Source organism: Leopardus geoffroyi, chromosome X, assembly GCF_018350155.1.
Source record: "Leopardus geoffroyi isolate Oge1 chromosome X, O.geoffroyi_Oge1_pat1.0, whole genome shotgun sequence".
In the NCBI taxonomy this organism is placed as follows: Eukaryota; Metazoa; Chordata; class Mammalia; order Carnivora; family Felidae; genus Leopardus; species Leopardus geoffroyi.
The window spans coordinates 112,903,366-112,921,268 of record NC_059343.1 but is presented as its reverse complement, the minus strand read 5'-3'; the positions used below and the strand labels follow the sequence as shown (position 1 = coordinate 112,921,268).

General features: G+C 44.2%; 1 protein-coding gene across 5 annotated transcripts in view; it reads right to left on the bottom strand.

Moving 5' to 3' along the window:
* Positions 1 to 302: 302 nt before the first annotated feature.
* The window catches only part of SLC9A6 (solute carrier family 9 member A6), a 63,987-nt gene continuing 46,386 nt past the window's right edge, over positions 303 to 17,903 (bottom strand). For 3 of the 5 annotated variants that reach the window (XM_045472790.1, XM_045472789.1, XM_045472787.1), the window contains 5 exons: positions 17,480 to 17,569; positions 16,262 to 16,292; positions 12,979 to 13,058; positions 6,973 to 7,078; positions 303 to 3,039 (listed from right to left, as the gene is read on the bottom strand). In XM_045472790.1, coding sequence (XP_045328746.1) covers positions 2,767 to 3,039; positions 6,973 to 7,078; positions 12,979 to 13,058; positions 16,262 to 16,292; positions 17,480 to 17,569 — 580 coding nt within the window. In that variant the 3' untranslated portion in view covers positions 303 to 2,766. The remainder of the gene's footprint in view (positions 3,040 to 6,972; positions 7,079 to 12,978; positions 13,059 to 16,261; positions 16,293 to 17,479; positions 17,570 to 17,903) is intronic. The other 2 variants (XM_045472792.1, XM_045472788.1) reach the window with 1 other exon arrangement.

The following is a 17,903-nucleotide window of genomic DNA, read 5'->3' as shown; positions in this document are numbered from 1 at the left end:
CAGGCTACAAACCAATGTGACAGAATTCGACTGCCCTGAGTCGAATTGTTAATTCGACTGCCATTTGTTAAATGGTTCAATCGTGACCATAAACAAATATGTCCAGCCTTACCCATAAGCCCTCCCCCTCCCCCCCCAAATTGGCAACCCCATACGTTACGTTCTGGTAGGTTTCTGTTTGTTCTTTTATTAAACATCAGTCTTTCCTGCTTTCCCAGTAGGTGTATAGGTAGAAAAATAAATGAAGTCAGTACTCTTTACTGCTTTCTCGCTAGAATAAACTGTGACTCAAATACGGTGACTGGTTATTTGCAAGGCTATAATTTTTTTTAATGACAGATTTTCCTAAAAGAAACCACTATAACATCTGTCCAAGTACTGCAAGGGAAAACAAAAAATACATACAGATTAAGTCTATTTCTTTAACAGCACATTGCCAAACACAGACAAGGAGGATAGATGCCAAGGAACCTTACAAAATAACTTTAAAAGATGCAATGTTTGAGTCATTCAAACGTGTAGGGTTCACAAAGAACAGAACAGCAAGTCCGAGAGCAGCTCTACTTGTGCGTGATGGTAACTCAGACTGTCCTTCATTCAAGTTCACTCAGGTGTCTAAAACCAATGGGTATGAGAGCACAGTTTGCGTTTTCTTCTTTGCTTGGAGATGCACACACAGATCAGAGGAGAGGAGAATCTTCCAGATGCTGACGTAAGCACAGAAGGCTTGGTTCCCCTCTGATACAGCACGAAGGCAGATTCAGTTGACTCAAGCTGTATCGGTTTCCCTAAGAAAAAGTCTTACGCATGCTGAAAGAGACGAGTTACTGAATTTGTCATGCTAAGTATTTACAGCCATTTTCATGAAGTGAGCTCAGTAACCTGACAGAATATAAAAGGTAGTTGTTCATTTTTTGTATGACCTTTTACAACTTGAATAACTGCGTGGGTAAATGATGCTGAAGTTCAAAGCCCCTCAAACACACATTAGCAAGAATTAGAGACTGCATGAAGAGGCACACATTATATAAAATGCACACTTCGCGGGGTTCCTGCATAGCAGGAAAGTCGGTACCACCACATAACAAATGGCTATCTATGCCAACAGTTAGAGCTGCCACTCAAGGGTACAACGGGAGAATTCCCTTAAAATCTCCAGGAGTGTTTGCAACAGTACAGCTACCTGGGGGAGAATATTTTGCTCGGAAAAGATATTTTTGGCTGGAAAATTTTAGTATCACGTAAACAAATCAATTTTGCGAATTGGGGAAGATTTAAGGCAATGCTACGCAGACCCGAGGGGGGAAAGACCCACAAGAGCTCGTAGTTTTCTTCTGAAACCTTAACAGGTCAGGATCGACATCAGAGACTAACCCCCGTCTAGGCGGTCAACGCACCTGCAGGTGTTTTCAGCATTACAAAGTAGAATCTTTCATTGTCTCAGTAGGAAATGGGAAGTTGCTATGTACTCTTCCTTGAAAACTGTAAAAACAAAAAACAAAAACAAAAACAAAACCCACCACACCCACACACACCCACACACCACACACACACCCACACATGGCAGCTTGGGCATTTCATATTAAAAAGTCACATGAAAACTAAGACAACTACCGCCGGTGCACATAAACGAGCCACTGCCCTTACGATAAGCTCTCCAGGGCAGCGCGGTTCTTTACGACGGACTTTGATGTAGTGTGGCAACGATCATGGAGTCATAAATTAACTTTTAACATCAAGTGCAGACTAACGACTGACAGTTAGACACAGTAAGTTCAAAAATTTTACATTTTGCTCCTGTTTGGCTGCTAAAGAGCAGCAATTTAAATTGATATAAAAACATTTGACCACAAAGCTTGCTATACAGATCAAGTTTATAATCAAAAAGTAAGCAGCAACGGAGTTTCTTATTTAAACTTATCTGGTATTGAATATTTACACATTTGGGAAGAGAGATCTCCGAAAGACCACCCCCCACCCCTTTACTCCCTTCCTGCGCTCTGCCCCTGCCCCTGCCCCTGCCAACGGAAACCACGTGCCCTGAACTACGAACACCCGTACTTTTGGCTAAGCTGGCCGGATAACGCGACGCCTTCCTACGGTCTTGGTCTGGGAGAAAAGTAACGAAGTCTTGGATGTCTTTTCCGAACACCAGTGTCAATGAATCTGTTCTTTCACGGCGAGGGGGGGAAAGCGCCCCCCACCCCGCCCATTTCACTCCCAAGCCCAGCGGGGCAAGATCTGAACACCCTCAGCCTCTAATGCCACAACAGGCCACCGGAGAAAAAAGAAAGAAAAAGGTCACATCCAAGGCAGGAGCAATGAACACGTGCTTGTTTCTCTCCTCCCTGGGCTTCCCCAGAAATAACACGCCCTCTTTCCTCTCCCTCCCCTCCCACAAAACAAAATTAATTCACGGCACAAGAACTTGGTACTCTGCTTAAGTATCAGGTAAGTGTAAGAAAGAGTACATGTGTCACTTTTTATACTTTAACTGAGACGTAAAGCTAACGGAACACACAACATCACTGTGAAAGTAACTTTTTTCTATAACAGATCCAATCTAAGTGCAGCCAATGAAACATAAAGGAATAGTTTGTTCACAATCTGCCTTGTACAGGATATTTATATTCTCTCGATGCCATATAAAGAGCATTTATATAGCTTAAACATTCAGAGACATGCACTGGGACTTTTTAGGTAGTACAAATTTCTTCACAATCACATGTGCAAATTTTACAAATCACTAAGTGAGTATTAGTAAGCTTAGGCCGGACTGTGTCTCGTGTTATCTAACAAATTTAATGGGGGTTCAGAATCATCCATGGGAAGAACCAAGCGTGTTCCCCGAATGACCAGTTCGTGGTCCCCAAATGAGAGCTCCCGATCCAAGGCATCTTCTGAACTATTTCCCATAAACCTCCTAGGGGCACCGGATGTTCCTGATTCGGTGTTCACAGTAGAATCCCCATACGTCAAACTAATGTCGCCATCATTGAGAATGAGATCGGAGTCATCGTCTTTCAACTGCTCCTGGTTCTAAACGCAAATAAAATAAGTCTTAAGAATTGCTGTGCGACTCAAGAAACATTTCCAATGGAAGAATTTTCAAGGATTCCCTATTTAAAACCCTCCAGCACCAGCCTGCTGCCTTCAGAAGGCCTACAGTCCTTACCTTAAAGACGCCTCGTGACCCAGACCCTTCACCCTCTGCTGCAACTGCTTCACCCACTCCAACCACCCCACCGTGTGCCTGCCATCTGAACCGCTGACAGGTGCCCCAATCGCTCACGCTTTCCCTTATCTTCCGTCTCCCCCGCCTTCCTTCCTGTGACTAGAGCCTATCACTGAGGTCTCAGCTTAAAATAAAATCCCTTTCTGCTAGGAGTCTTCCTTGACCTTGCAGAGTGGGCTTAGGTGTGCCTCCTGTGTTCTCTCCTAGCATCCTGTACTTCGCCCTCTCTCTCTGCAGCGGCCTTTACCCGTGTACCAGAACCGCGTGTGCACCGGTCTGCTCGGCATATCCCACACCAGCCTCTGAGCCCCTTCTCTGCCCTGATCCAGCCACCTGACGGTTCAGGGCACACAGAAAGTATTCTCCAAATGTTAGTTTAATGGATTACTGAACGGGTTTATATAAGTGAAGCTTTTAACTTCTGTATTAACAATGCCTCATAAAAGAATACCCCCAAATATGTTGAACCCTCACTGCGTATTTGTCTACCAGCTCAATAAGCCTCGGTTGTAACGGAGACTTTGTGGCACAAAAGTATAATTAAATAACGTTCTACAAAAGGGGGAAAAATCAAGCATACATATAATGCCATTTTGGTCAATGAAAAAAATGTACGTGTGCATAGGCTGATAGAAACGGCTTACATCCAGCTCTTCTAAGCTGTGTGTTTAAAAATCTTAGAATTTGTCTAACATAGACTGAGGAGGCTGTTAGACGCAAATTTAAAACATCTTTAATTTTTTTAAAAAAATGTTTAACTTTTTTTTTAAATTTAAAACTTTAATTTTCAAGTGGAAATTTGCCCACTCGAAGATACGTGAATCAAAACCCAAACAAGCCCGCTCCACCGACCAACCATAATCCCCTTTTGCCCGATACAAGTTCGAAGGCTAAGTCTGAGCAGCGTCTACCCCCTCGCTGAGCAATACTTCCAACGAAGTTGTGGCGCCTTCACGCGTCAGTGGGGCTCTGGAGCACCTTCTAAGGTCTTCATTAAGGTTGAGGTTTGGGCCAATGTCTACCAAATTTTAAAATGTATATGCTTTTTGCCCCAGCAATTTAACCTTTAAAATCTATTTTATATACCTTTGTACGTACTTGGATAAATTCATATGTAACAAGAACGTTCACCATAACAGGAGAGGCAGGAAGCAATAAATGCCCCTGCCTTCTACTATAAACATTATTTGTAATAACAAAGAAAGAAAAGGAAACAACTTAAAGGTCTAGCCAAAGGCGGATGATTAAGTCAATGCTGGTGCAAGCACTATGCAGCCATGAATAAAGAGAAGGCAATGGGTTCTCATGGACTCCTCAAAAGGTGGCCACAATGTATCAGTAAGTGAACAACCCAAGTAGCAGGACGATGCAGTTGTGATCTCATTCGTGTAAGCCAGTAACAAAGCTATACACACATGTATAAGTTTGTGCGGATAAAACAGATTAGGAAGTACACACAATAAATCCTTCGTAAAGACTGCCTCTGCGGGGGAGACGTATGTGGGAGGAGGGGACTTCGATATTTCGTATTGTCTATTCCACACTATTTGGCCACAAGTATGTTTTTTTTTTTACGTTTGTTTATTTTTGAGAGAGACAGATTACGAGTGGGGCAGGGGCAGAGAGAGAGGGAGGCACAGAACCCAAAGCAGGCTCCAGGCTCTGAGCCGGCAGCACAGAGCCCAATGTGGGGCTCGAACCCATGAACCACGAGATCATGACCTGAGCCGAAGTCGAATGCTTAACCGACTGAGCCACCCAGGCACCCCTTGGCCACAGTATGTTAACTTTTATAACTAGAAAAGTAGTTGAGAACAATGAAAAATAACATTAGAAGTTAAGCTTTATGGTTGTTATGGGTTACATTATATCCCCCCGCAAAAGATGTTGAAATCCTAACCCCGAGTCCCTGTGAATGTGGCATTATATGGAAATAGGGTCTTTTCAGATAGTCAGATTAAGATGAGGTCATTAGTGTGGGCCCTGATCCCATGACTGGTGGGTGTCCTTAAAAATGGGGAAATTTGGCCACACACACACACAGAACGTCGTGTGAAGATGACGACAGAGGGGCGCCTGGGTGGCTCCGTCAGTTAAGCATCTGACTTCAGCTCAGGTCATGATCTCACGGTTCATGGGTTCGAGCCCCACGTCGGGCTCTGTGCTGATGGCTCAGAGCCTGGAGCCGGCTTTGGATTCTGTGTCTCCCCCTCTCTCTGCCCCTCCCCTGCTCACGCTCCGTCTCTCTCAAAAATGAATCGACTGAAAAAATATTTTTAAAAAAGATGAAGACAGAGATCCATGCGGTGTATCTGTAAGTAAGGAACACCAAAGACTGCCGGCAAACCAGCCGAAGCTGGGGAGAGGCCTGGAGCAGGCTCTTCCTCCCGGCCCTCAGAAGAAGCCAACACTGCCCACACTTTGACCTCTGACATCAAGCCTCCAGAACTATGAGACAATACATTTCTGGTGAACCATGCGGTTTGAGGTACTTTGTTATGGCAGCCCCGGGGAACGAACACGATCATGTTGTGTTTAGCTATATTCCACAGGGCACGCGGTTGTTGGGGAACTCGTGGCTTCTGGTGACGGTGAGCAGGTCTCTGGAATCCACGAGCCGACGCTCCCTGACTGGACTGACGAAGCTGGCTGTCCCCTCTGCACAGGGCCTCGTGGACTGACAGGGCACAGAGGGGAAGGAGGCCGCTCGAAAGGGAGCCCGGGAGATGCAGGGGAGAGAGAGGGAAGACAACACGCGTGTCCCCGCCGCACGAGGCACGGTCTGTCAGAAATGTGCCCGGACTCAGCGGAACACAAAGCTGTGGGGCGGCCCTCCCTGCTGGTGCCACCCCCCTCCAGACTCCTCTTCCAGTCCATTCCCTGGGGGGGGGGGGGTCTGCTCTCACGTGCCACAGAGGAGGCCGTAGGGAACGGAAGGCTGCGGGTCTACACTGCTTCACCGCTGCCTGGCCTCTCTACTCATGGTGTTGCATCACAGTGGTCAAGTTGGTGGGTTTTGTTAACGTGGGCACTTTATGCGACGCCACAGATTATTTTTGAAGGGTTGGGTTAGAAGCAAATTTAAAAAAAAAAAAAGAACTTGAAAAATAAGAGGTTCGTGTTTTCAAATAAAGGCTGGTTAGCACTGGCCATTTCTTTCCGTGTTGCAGCACTTGCCGCGCCACCAATCATGTGCCGGTAGCTGAGGAAAAAAGTCTGGAATCTCGACTATACGTAGATATGCTAGCATATCCTAGCAATGCGGAACACGGGTAGATAAATGCTCGCTGATCCTCAAACGCTGGCAGGCTGCAAGTACGAGACCATCTGGCGCGCGGCAGGGATGTCAGAGTTTGCCGCGCCAGTCCTCTCAACACGTCTGCGGCCGCTCTAGTTCACAGGGGAAGACGGGACACCTCTAGCTCAGAGGTGACACCGAGCTCAGGCCACATACCGCAAATACATGAAAACCGGCACGGGACCAGAACCATGTACTAAAATCACGGCCAGGAAGGTGAGGGAACGCGCCCTATCTGTTTTCAAATGACGTTTCAAAGACTGTGAATGGTAGCTGCGGATTTCAGTGTGTTTTCTGGCCGAGCAAACTATACTTCTAGTCCCCCTTGTGGATTCTGTACGTCAGAGGCAAGCAAAGCAAAATCAAACCAGCGACCCGTCCACAGAGCGGATGAATTTCACTTCATGAAGAACTTCGCTCGTGGATAAAACCAACTTACCTCATAAGCTTGGGGGCTGGTCAGGCACCTCGCGATGGGCCCGCAGCAGGCGGGGAGCGTGGTGGTGAGGGGAGGCCCGCTGTGCGTCAGCAGAGGCTTCAGGTAGCTGTGCTGGTTAAGGAAGAGCCGGTTCCGTCCTTCACAAATTCAAAAGAGCCACCCCTTTGATCACTACCGCCCTCGCTGCGTACCTGCCACTTCGGAGGAGAGCGAAGGGCTTTCACTTATGTCGCTCCTTTTGTCACCAGGTTATACGCCCGTGAGATAGCCAAGGGAGAGTTTGTGATGACCTCTGTTTCACAGAAATGGCAAGCGAGGCTCAGAGAAATCAGTGATCTGCCTGCAGTCACACGATGAAGCAAAGGGAAGGACCAATACACGAACCCAGACGGGTTTGATTCCAAGTGCCATTCCCACGGCGTCCTAGTGCCTTTCTGATTTTACTAAAGCCAAACGGAAGACAAAATCACTCTCGATTTAGCACCAAAGGAGATATGGAAGAAAGTAAAGAGTGGTAAGAGGGGAAAAAAGATGAAATATTCGGTTGCAGAATATAGTGACAAAAATGGTTTTAATCATTTACTGTGAGTTCAGCTGGCCTCTCAAATGAGTTGAAACTTAGTATCAAAGGAAATTCAATACTAAAAACGTTTAAAAAATGATGTATCGTTGAGTTCCTCTATCATAGACCCTCATTTCAGTATTCATTCATCTTCAAAAACTAAAAACAGACATGGTAACATATGTGATACGCAGAAGAAAACAAGAGGGAATCATAAGAAAAAGTAGAGAGAATGGGAGAAAGACACATACACATATACGTTAAAAATGAGGAATAGTCTGGGCACCCGGGCAGCTCAGTCAGTTAGGCATCTGACTCTTGACTTCGGCTCAGGTCATGATCTCAGAGTTTGTGAGATCAAGCCCCACATGGGGCTCTGCACTGACAGCATAGAGCCTGCCTGGGATTCTTTCTCTCCCTCTCTCTCTCTGCCCCTCCCTTGATCATCCTCTCTCTCAAAATAAAGAAATAAAAATTTTAAACATGAGGAATAGTCCTGTATCTATTAAAGAAATTAATAAGCTTCTCAGACAAAACACTCCAGGCCCAGGTGACCTCACCGGTAAAATCTTCCCAGCATTTAAAGGAAAAAAACCCCACCAATCCTCCAGAAAATAGAAAAAGAGAAAAATTCTACCCCCTTCATTTTGTGAAACCAACATGTTATCTTGTTAACGATACCTGACAGGGGCATTATGACAAACAACAACAACAACAACAACAACAACAACAACAAAAAAAAAACAAACAAACCAACAAAAAAACCCCACAAGCCAGTCAGTATCACTCATGAAAACAGACACAAAAATCAGACACAAAAGATTAGTAAACTACATCCAATGGTACATACATGGGATAACATATCATGACCAAGTGAGATTTGTTCCAGCAATGCAAGACTGGTTTAATATTCAAACAATCAGTGGGGCGCCTGAGTGGCTCAGTCAGTTGGGCATGGACTTTGGCTCAGGTCAGGATCTCACAGTTTGTGGGTTCGAGCCCCACATCAGAATCTGTGCTGACACCTCAGAGCCTGGAGACTACTTCTTATTCTGTGTCCCCCTCTCTCTCTGCCCCTCCCTACTAATGCTCTATCTGTCTGCCTGTCTCTCTCAAAAATGAATAAACATAAAAAAAACACAATCAGTGAAAATCAGCACAAAGACAGATTAAAGGAGAAAAAACAAATACATGATCATCTCATTTGATGCAGAAAACTCATCTGATAATATTCAATACCTGTTCATGATAAAAACTCTTGGCAAACTAGAAATAGAAGGGGATATTCTTAACTTGACAAAGGCTATCTCAAAAACCTACAGCTAATATCATACTTAATGGTGAAATATTGAAAATTTTCTTCCTGAGGTCAGGAATAAGACAAAAGGTCCACTTATATTCAACCTTGTACTGGAAAGGTCCAGCCAGTGTAGTAAGATGTAACAAAAGAAAATATAAGGAATTAGAAAAGAAAAAAAAATAGATAAGACACTATTATTCACTTGATTTTATGAACAGTAAATCAAAAAGAATCTATAAACTCTTCAATAAGAAGTGAACTTAACAAGATTGCTGGATACAAAGTCAACATATAAAAATCCCAATTACATATCTACATATTAAGAGTAAATGAGTAGAACATAAAGTACCATTTGCAATAGCATCAAATACTTAGGGGTAACAAATATAATGAAAGATGTGCAAGATTTGGCACTTAAAACTATAAAACATTGGGGCGCCTGGGTGGCGCAGTCGGTTAAGCGTCCGACTTCAGCCAGGTCACGATCTCGCGGTCCGGGAGTTCGAGCCCCGCGTCGGGCTCTGGGCTGACGGCTCAGAGCCTGGAGCCTGTTTCTGATTCTGTGTCTCCCTCTCTCTCTGCCCCTCCCCCGTTCATGCTCTGTCTCTCTCTGTCCCAAAAATAAATAAACGTTGAAAAAAAAAAACTATAAAACATTAATGAGAGAAATTAAAGATCTAAAGAAATGGAGGGATATACTCTGTTCATGGATTCGAAACTCAATACTGTTAAGATGTCAGTTCTCTCCAAATTCATCTACTGATTTAATACAAACCCCAAAGAATTGCCAGCAGGTTTTCTTGGTAAGTGTGTGTGTGTGTGTGTGTGTGTGTATGGAAAGTGGCAAGCTGTTTCTAAAATTTAGATGAAACTGCAGTGAGCCTAAAATAGCCAAGGCAATACTAAGGAATAACAAACCTGTAGGCTTTCCCTTATTGGACAGCAAGATTTATTACAAAGTGTAATAACTAATAGAGTGTGGTATTAATGTGAAAAAACGACAAATAGAAAAGAAAGTCCAGAGGCAGACCTCCACTTATATGGCCAAGTGGTTTACAACAAAGGCTCCAGTGCAATTAAGAAGGTTAAGGACAGCATTTTCAATAAATGGTGCTGGGTCAACTGAATTCTTATATGGGAGAAAAGTAGGTCTTGACCCATACCTCACAGCATACACAAAAATTGACTTGTGGCGGATCGAAGACTTAAATGTGACAGCTAAGATAATCACACTTTTAGAAGAAAACATAGGACCTTGGGATATAAAAGATTTATCAAGAAATGAAAGCACTAACCAAAAGAAAAGAGTAATAAAGTAAACCTCATTAAAATGAAGAATTTCTGTCCCTCACTACATAGGATGAAGAAAATGAAAAGGTGAGCTACAGACTGGGAGAAGATACTCATCGTGTGTATAATCAACACAGAACCCAATTCAGTAACGCAGGAAGAACTACAAGTTAATTAGGAAAAGATAAGATGCCTCAAATAATGGGCAAAAGAACTAAATAGACCCTGCTTCATAAAAAAAAAAAAATGACATCCAAGTAGTCAACAAATATATGAAGGGATGCCTGGCCTCACTGGCCGTCAGAGAACTGCAAATTAAACCACATATGGTAGCACTACACACCCACTGAAATGGCTAACATTTAAAAGGTGGATTAAAGATTGAGTTTTGGTGGAGGTGTGGGACAACTGGCACTCCCTTAAGTCACTGGTGGGAGTGCCAATCAGTTTACAGCCACTCTGGAAAACTGGCTGCCAGGATCGAGTCCAGCTCAACAATACACTTGCCCTAAATTTTTCTCCTGGGTATACACTCAACAGAAATGAGTGCTGGTGTTCACCAAAGGATGCATACATAGATGTTTAACTTTGTAATAGCCCAAACTGGGAAATGACTCAGATGTTTATCAACAGTGGAATGGCTGGAGAAAAAACAAAACAAAACAAAACAAAACAAAACACAACACAACCCTGTAGTATATTCACACTGTGGAACACCACATAGCAACGAACAAGAATGAATTACTGGCACAGGCAACAATATGGATAAATTACACGTTGTTAAGTGAAAAGAAGCAAGACATAAAATAATATGTAATATAGGATTTCATTTAGTTGAAGATGAAAACCCATGTTGCTAGAAATCAGAAGAGTGGCTGCCCTTTGAGGGGGGCAGGGAAGGCACTACTGACACTAAGGGAACACAGGCCAACTTCTGGGATGCTGGAGATCTTCTATATATCTTTAATTTTTTTTTAAAGTTTATTTATGTGAGAGAGAGAGAGAGACAGCGCGTGATCACAAGCAGGAAAGGGGTAGAGAGAGAGAGGGACAGAGAGAATCTCAAGCAGGCTCTATGCTGTCAGCACGGAAGCCCAATGCGGGGCTCAAACCCATGAGCTGTGAGATCATGACCTGAGCCGAAACCCAGAGTTGGGCATTTAACCAACTGAGGGCCACCCAGGTGCCCCTACATCTTCAGATGGGTAGCAAGCACACAGGCATATACATAGGTCACAAGCTTAAGATTTGGATATATTATTTAAGGTATATATATCTCCATTACAACAAATAATCTGGCTATACAATGGAACTGAGATCTAGAGTGTGAATGATTAATTTTACTAGGGCACTAGGTATGAAAATTACTGGGTCTTAGTCCAGTAGTACTTCAAAGGGTAGTACTGAGTCAAATCTTGGTGTTTACTTCTGTAAGAATACACAGAAAAATAAACTATCATTCTACACTTTCTCTACATTAGGATTGTTTTATACATATATTATGCAGAAAATGTATAAAACATTTTATTCAGGAAATATTAAACAATTTTTGTTAAATTAGAGGGATGAAAAAGCCCCAAGAGATATGGGAGTGGCTTATACCCAAAATGCTGAAAACGGAGCCAAAAGTAGTGACATAATCATTAAACAATTTTAAAGAGCCAGGATCTCCTACTGGGAGTCTTAATACAACAGATATGATTGCATTCTTGTTTCCATATACTAATTTAATTTTGAGTACTTGCAAAAAGTGATTATAAAAATCCAGCCAACAGAATATAGTAAGTAGTAGCTTCTAACGAAAAGTGCCAAGTGCATTTTTCTTTAAGTTTATTTATTTATTTTTAAGACGGGGGGCAGAGAGAGAGGGGGGGAGAGAGAATCCCAAGCAGGCTCCACACTGTCAGCACGGAGTCTGACACGGGACTCAAATTCACAAACCGTAAGATCATGACCTGATCCGAAATTGAGTCAGACGCTTAACCAACTGAGCCATCCAGGGCCCCCCAACTGCATTTTTCTCAAATATTCAAGGCTTTCATCACAAAGTCAAAAGCAAGGGAAAAGTTTTTACATGGTTGTCCCAAACTGCCTTCAGTAGAACACGAACCAGGTTTTGATTCATTTACTAATAAGCTTCAGCTTGAAAGAACTCCGTGGTCCCTTTTTCTAGTTCAATTTTCAAGTAAGAAATTAATTTTAATAAATAGTAAGAGATAAAATATTTTTTGAAAGGCATGATTTAACCAGGTCATAGGACGTAACACAACCCAAAGCAGAGGTATGAAGAAGACGACTATGATAGGAGAAGAAGGAGATTTGGCAAACAGGGAAACACTGGCACCCTTAGTGGAGAGGAGAATCTTCCAGTCTTCTGAAAGGTCAGAGAAAACAGGCCTGTCCCTGACTACTGAGGTATCTAGTATTTCTGTGTTTTCCATCTCATCCGCATGCTTTTCCCTAAGGCAGCCTTTCCTCTTTGACCCTAGAGCAAGTGCACTGACAAGGACCAACAAACACCTTTTGCAAGATTCACTAAATTAGGTAAAAGACCATGACTGCTCAATAAGTAAACCAATATATGGAACAGAGTCTATCGTAAGGGCTCCTGAGTCCCCCCTCTCGCAGCCAGCCTCTGCACTAACCAGTCCCTACTGGTTTCGTGGGTTTTCAGGGCAATTCATTTGTGTGGGTTTCCTTTAATAGCTTTCTCCATCTGCTCCACTGAAGGGGAAAGGGAAGCCCAAACGTGGGTTTTGCATTCCACTTCCGGAAGGGAAGTCACAACAGTTGTTCCATTAAATTGTAACTGGCCACGTTCACATTACCATTTTTCCTCCTCAGTTAAGGATACTTATGATCAAAGTTGTACCATATCCGGAAAAGCCAGGCACTCTCTGCTTTGGTGGTTCTTCTTTCATTTTCCGGAATGCCCTGCAAACAGATAATAAAGAAATCAATCCATACACCAAGATAAAAGACACATTTATTTAGAGTCATTTCTTTGTAGACTTGGAAATATAGCCTACTTCATAGAAGATACTCTCTATCATGGGTAACATCAGAAATTTACTAGCTTGCATATTGCAGCTTTGGAATATGAAATGGAAATGTTTTTCTCAACACCTCTATTACTCAAGGCTGCCTGCTGATTTAGGAGTCTACCGTCATTTAAAAAAATCAATGTGGAATAATTCATCCCTAAATCTGAAAGACTTACACCCACAATGTGAATTGCATCTTAAGTAGAAAACATCACATCGACATCCCTATCTTTGGGAGTTGTTATGGGTCCCAAAAGTAACCGGCGTTTTCAAAGGTGCTACTATGTTCTGAGAACACTAGCAAAATAAAGTAGAAAAAACCCATGGTAGGCCTGACTGGCTAGAAGAGAAAACTAACACAGCAAGCGGGGGCCTCTTCTAAAATAGCTTCCAAAAACAAACTGGATCCTTATTCGTAATGTGGTACAGTCAGCAGCGGGGCAGTTAGGTGATCTGGTTCATCTCAGCTCTGACATGGACTAAGCTGGACAAGTCCCTTCCCCTCTGAGGGCCTGGATTTCTTCACGTACACGGCGTGAGGCTTAGAGAATCTCAAAAGCCCTCTGCAGCATGGATGTTCCATGGTTCCATGATTTGTGAAGGACACAGTTTAGATTCTGGGTTTTGGTCCTTTCCTGTCCTTCCTGGTCTTCAAACTAAATAAATCTTCCTCTCAGCACATACCAAAACATACACCATGCAAGAATCTTGGAGTACAGGTGTACTTCCTTTCACACCAGTACACAGAGGTTTGCGTGCCTCTGCGTTTCCAAGGGCAGCTAATCTACAAATCTCATGACCCCTTCAGCACAGAAACACCTGGACACCGGCCCCCACACACTCCATACTTACTATCATGTTCCTCTCTGCTTCCCAGTGGACACTCGAAACACTGACTAAACCGTATAACCAACCAAGACATCCACAAGGTTTTGAGGGCGAGGGGAAAACGGTATTTTTTCTGTATGTCCCAGCTGGGACTCACCTACCTGGCATTCTCTCTCCATTTCTATTTGTCCTCTGTGGTGACTGAGGTGACACAGCGGGTGAAGACTTATGTGGATCATGACAAAGCATTTGTCTGGTGAGCCGTGTGATATTTTATTCTTGTTTGGACACAGGGGTGGAGGCACTGGGGAGCTACTACCTCTTAGACACCACTCCAAGCAGCGCAGCATCATGGGGATTTTTTTTTTTTTTTTTTTACAATTTTTTTTTTCAACGTTTATTCATTTTTGGGACAGAGAGAGACAGAGCATGAACGGGGGAGGGGCAGAGAGAGAGGGAGACACAGAATCGGAAACAGGCTCCAGGCTCGGAGCCATCAGCCCAGAGCCCGACACGGGGCTCGAACTCCTGGACCGCGAGATCGTGACCTGGCTGAAGTCGGACGCTTAACCGACTGCGCCACCCAGGCGCCCCGCATCATGGGGATTTATCCAGCCTTGTTTGTGCAAGTATTTCAAGCCCACGAAACTACACTTGCATGGTTCTGACCACAAAAGAGGCGAGTACTTACTGTGTTACATACACACTCATCATTCAACAGCTGACAAAATTAGCATCAAGGAAATGAATCTGAGAAATGTATTTTTGGGGGGAACCGCACCCTGAAGACAAATAGACCACGGCTCGTTTCGGACCAGAAAAAGAATGTATTTTAAAAGAGATGCTTTCTACCTTTAAAAATTTAATTTGGGGCGCCTGGGTGGCGCAGTCGGTTAAGCGTCCGACTTCAGCCAGGTCACGATCTTGCGGCCCGTGAGTTCGAGCCCCGCGTCGGGCTCTGGGCTGATGGCTCAGAGCCTGGAGCCTGTTTCCCATTCTGTGTCTCCCTCTCTCTCTGCCCCTCCCCCGTTCATGCTCTGTCTCTCTCTGTCCCAAAAATAAATAAACGTTGGAAAAAAAAAATTTATAAAAAAAATAAAAATAAATAAAAATAAAAATAAAAATTTAATTTCTGTGATCTCGCATCTAATGTCTTAGGACAGAGTCATGTATTCAGTGGTGCTCAGAGACCCTTATAAAGCAGATGGGGGGACGCCTGGGTGGCTCAGTTGAGTGTCCGACTCTTGATTTTGGTTTAGGTCATGATCTCACAGTTTCATGAGGTCAAGCCCCGCGTTGGGCTCTGCACTAACCCTGCAGAGCCTGCTTGGGATTCTCTCTCTCTCTCTCTCTCTCTCTCTCTCTCTCTCTCTCTTTCTCTCCGCCCCTCCCCTGCTCATGCTCTCTCTCAAAATAAATAAATAAACTTTAAAAAATTATTTTTTAAAAAGCAGATAGAGGGGCGCTTGGGTGGCGCAGTTGGTTAAGCGTCCGACTTCAGCCAGGTCACGATCTCACGGTCCGGGAGTTCGAGCCCCGCGTCGGGCTCTGGGCTGATGGTTCAGAGCCTGGAGCCTGTTTCCGATTCTATGTCTCCCTCTCTCTCTGCCCCTCCCCCGTTCATGCTCTGTCTCTCTCTGTCCCAAAAATAAATAAAAAAACGTTGAAAAAAAAAATTAAAAAGCAGATAGAAAAGACCAGAAAAGGATGGTCAGTCTCAGGCTCAGGTTCAGAGGAACAAATGAGAAATGGACACCTAGGATTAAGCAAGGTTGAGGCCCAGGGCAAGGAAGTGCATTCTCCTGAACAGTCAGGGAAGACTGGTTGAAGACTGCAAAGCTTCCAGGCGGTTCTCAAGGGCAGCTGCTGGTCATCCAATTGGAAAGTTACACAGGAAGAGCAGCTGGAGTGAGGCTGACATCAGAGACAAGCCTTCATGCTCAAACCAGAGTGGAAAAAGGCTCCCTGTGCCAGAGCAGTCACTTGAAAACCCAGGAGTGCTTAAGGGACTGTTCCCCTTCGTGGCCAAAGCCCAGGCTGGCCCACAGATATGAGAGCTGTCACCCTTGATAACCACATGTTGTCTAAAATTTGGTTCTGTCTCTATCAAGCGGTGAGAAAAGCCAGGAATGATGTCAGTTAAAAGCTGGTACAAACAGGACAGGATCTAAATAATAGTGGCGTGAAGTCTAGAGTAGACCACTGTCTTTCCAAACGGCTGCACATTCGACAAAAATGCTAGAGACAACACAAACGCATATTTACCAAATGTTCTTGGTCGGAATCAACACCAACCCTAAAGGAGAAACACAAAAGGCAAATGAGATCTTGAGGCCAAGTCAAGGTCTATTCACATACGAACAGTGTCAGGCAGCTACTTTTCCTAACACGCGAGCTGCAGAATGGTTAACATTTTCTTGCTTCCCTCTGGTTGTTGATGTCGATTTTTGGCCCCTGCCACTTTCCTTAGCAACAGCTTGGATCCTGAGGCAGGCAGGGTCTACTAATGATTCCCTTCCTGCAGTCCCACTGACCAGTTTCAGAAAAATAACATTCTCGGCCCCGAATGGAAGTGCACTAGAAGCAGAGTCGGGGAAAGCAGCGCCGCCCTGATTGCCGAATAGGAACCGCTGGCTAGTTCCAAACATAAGGCGGGCACAATGCAGTTCCAGGAGGGAGCTGCGTGTTTTCAGACCTCTCAGCTCTCATGGCAACATTCTGTTATGATGACTGAAGAGAGGGCCCGGTTACAGTTTTTTTTCATAGGCTAATGGACAGATATTAGCCTCGGTTCTTCATAATTATCTTTTATGTGCTTAAAATTCCTGCTTTCCGTAACCCAGGGAACAGCTTCATTATGAAGCTCTCTTTGATTCCCCTCTCTCCCCTCAAGACCAGCACCCACCAACTTTGTTCATTCTTTCTCTAAACCGTTTCCCAAATCTTCTTTCCTTTCTATCCCAACTGCTCGGGCTCAGGCCTCATTCTGACTCATGAGGTCGGAGGCAGTTGGCCGAAAGGTTGTCCAGCTGCCAGGCTGTCCCCTAGAGTCAGGTGTCTAAAGCATGGAACTCACTGGGTCATTCCCTTGGCAAAAGACTCTGAGAGTGGCTTACAAGTGACAGGGCCAAGTCTAAAGCCCCTTGGGCGGCTTTGAAGACGCTACAAACTAGCGACCCCTGCCACTCTGACCTAGCTCTCCACTCTCATTTCTCCTCATTCTCCTCTACATATCCTCTATTAGCCATTCCCACCCCCTTCTCTCCCTGGCCCCTGTCCTCTCCCAAGCCTCCATGCCTTTGCTCAGGCCATCCCCTCTAACTGAAACACGTGGCCCTTCATGTGTTCCCAACAACTTTTTCTAATTCCGAACGAATCATTCTATAACCCCTGCAGGTGGAATCATTCTTTCCTCCATGCTTCTACAGCACTTTCTAGATTCCTCTATTAGAACACTTAGCACAGTAGAGTATAATTATTTACCTGTCAGTCTCCCCAAATAGACTGTGAGCTCCTTGAGGGTAAAGGCCATGTCTCAATTCATCTCTGTATCCCCAGAGTCTAGCACAGTACCTGATACATAATAGGTGCTCAAATGTTTATCGATTAAGGTCACTACTACAGACAACACAGAAAAAACAGCAGTGTGAGAAGCTGTAGCAGGAGCATCTCAGAATACAAACACACCGAAGGGAGGAAAATGATGCAAGACCTCATCTGGAAGGCAAGTGAATCATGGTCAAGTACTTGAAAACGGACAGCCATGACCAGATTCATAATTCAAAGAAAGGCTCAGTTCTTCTGTGTTAAATGGCCAGAAGCTGTTTAATACCTTCTCAGCCATATTAAACTCTGGACCCATTTGTGTACATAAAGTGACATCTAGTGGTCTTGGAGATAGCACATT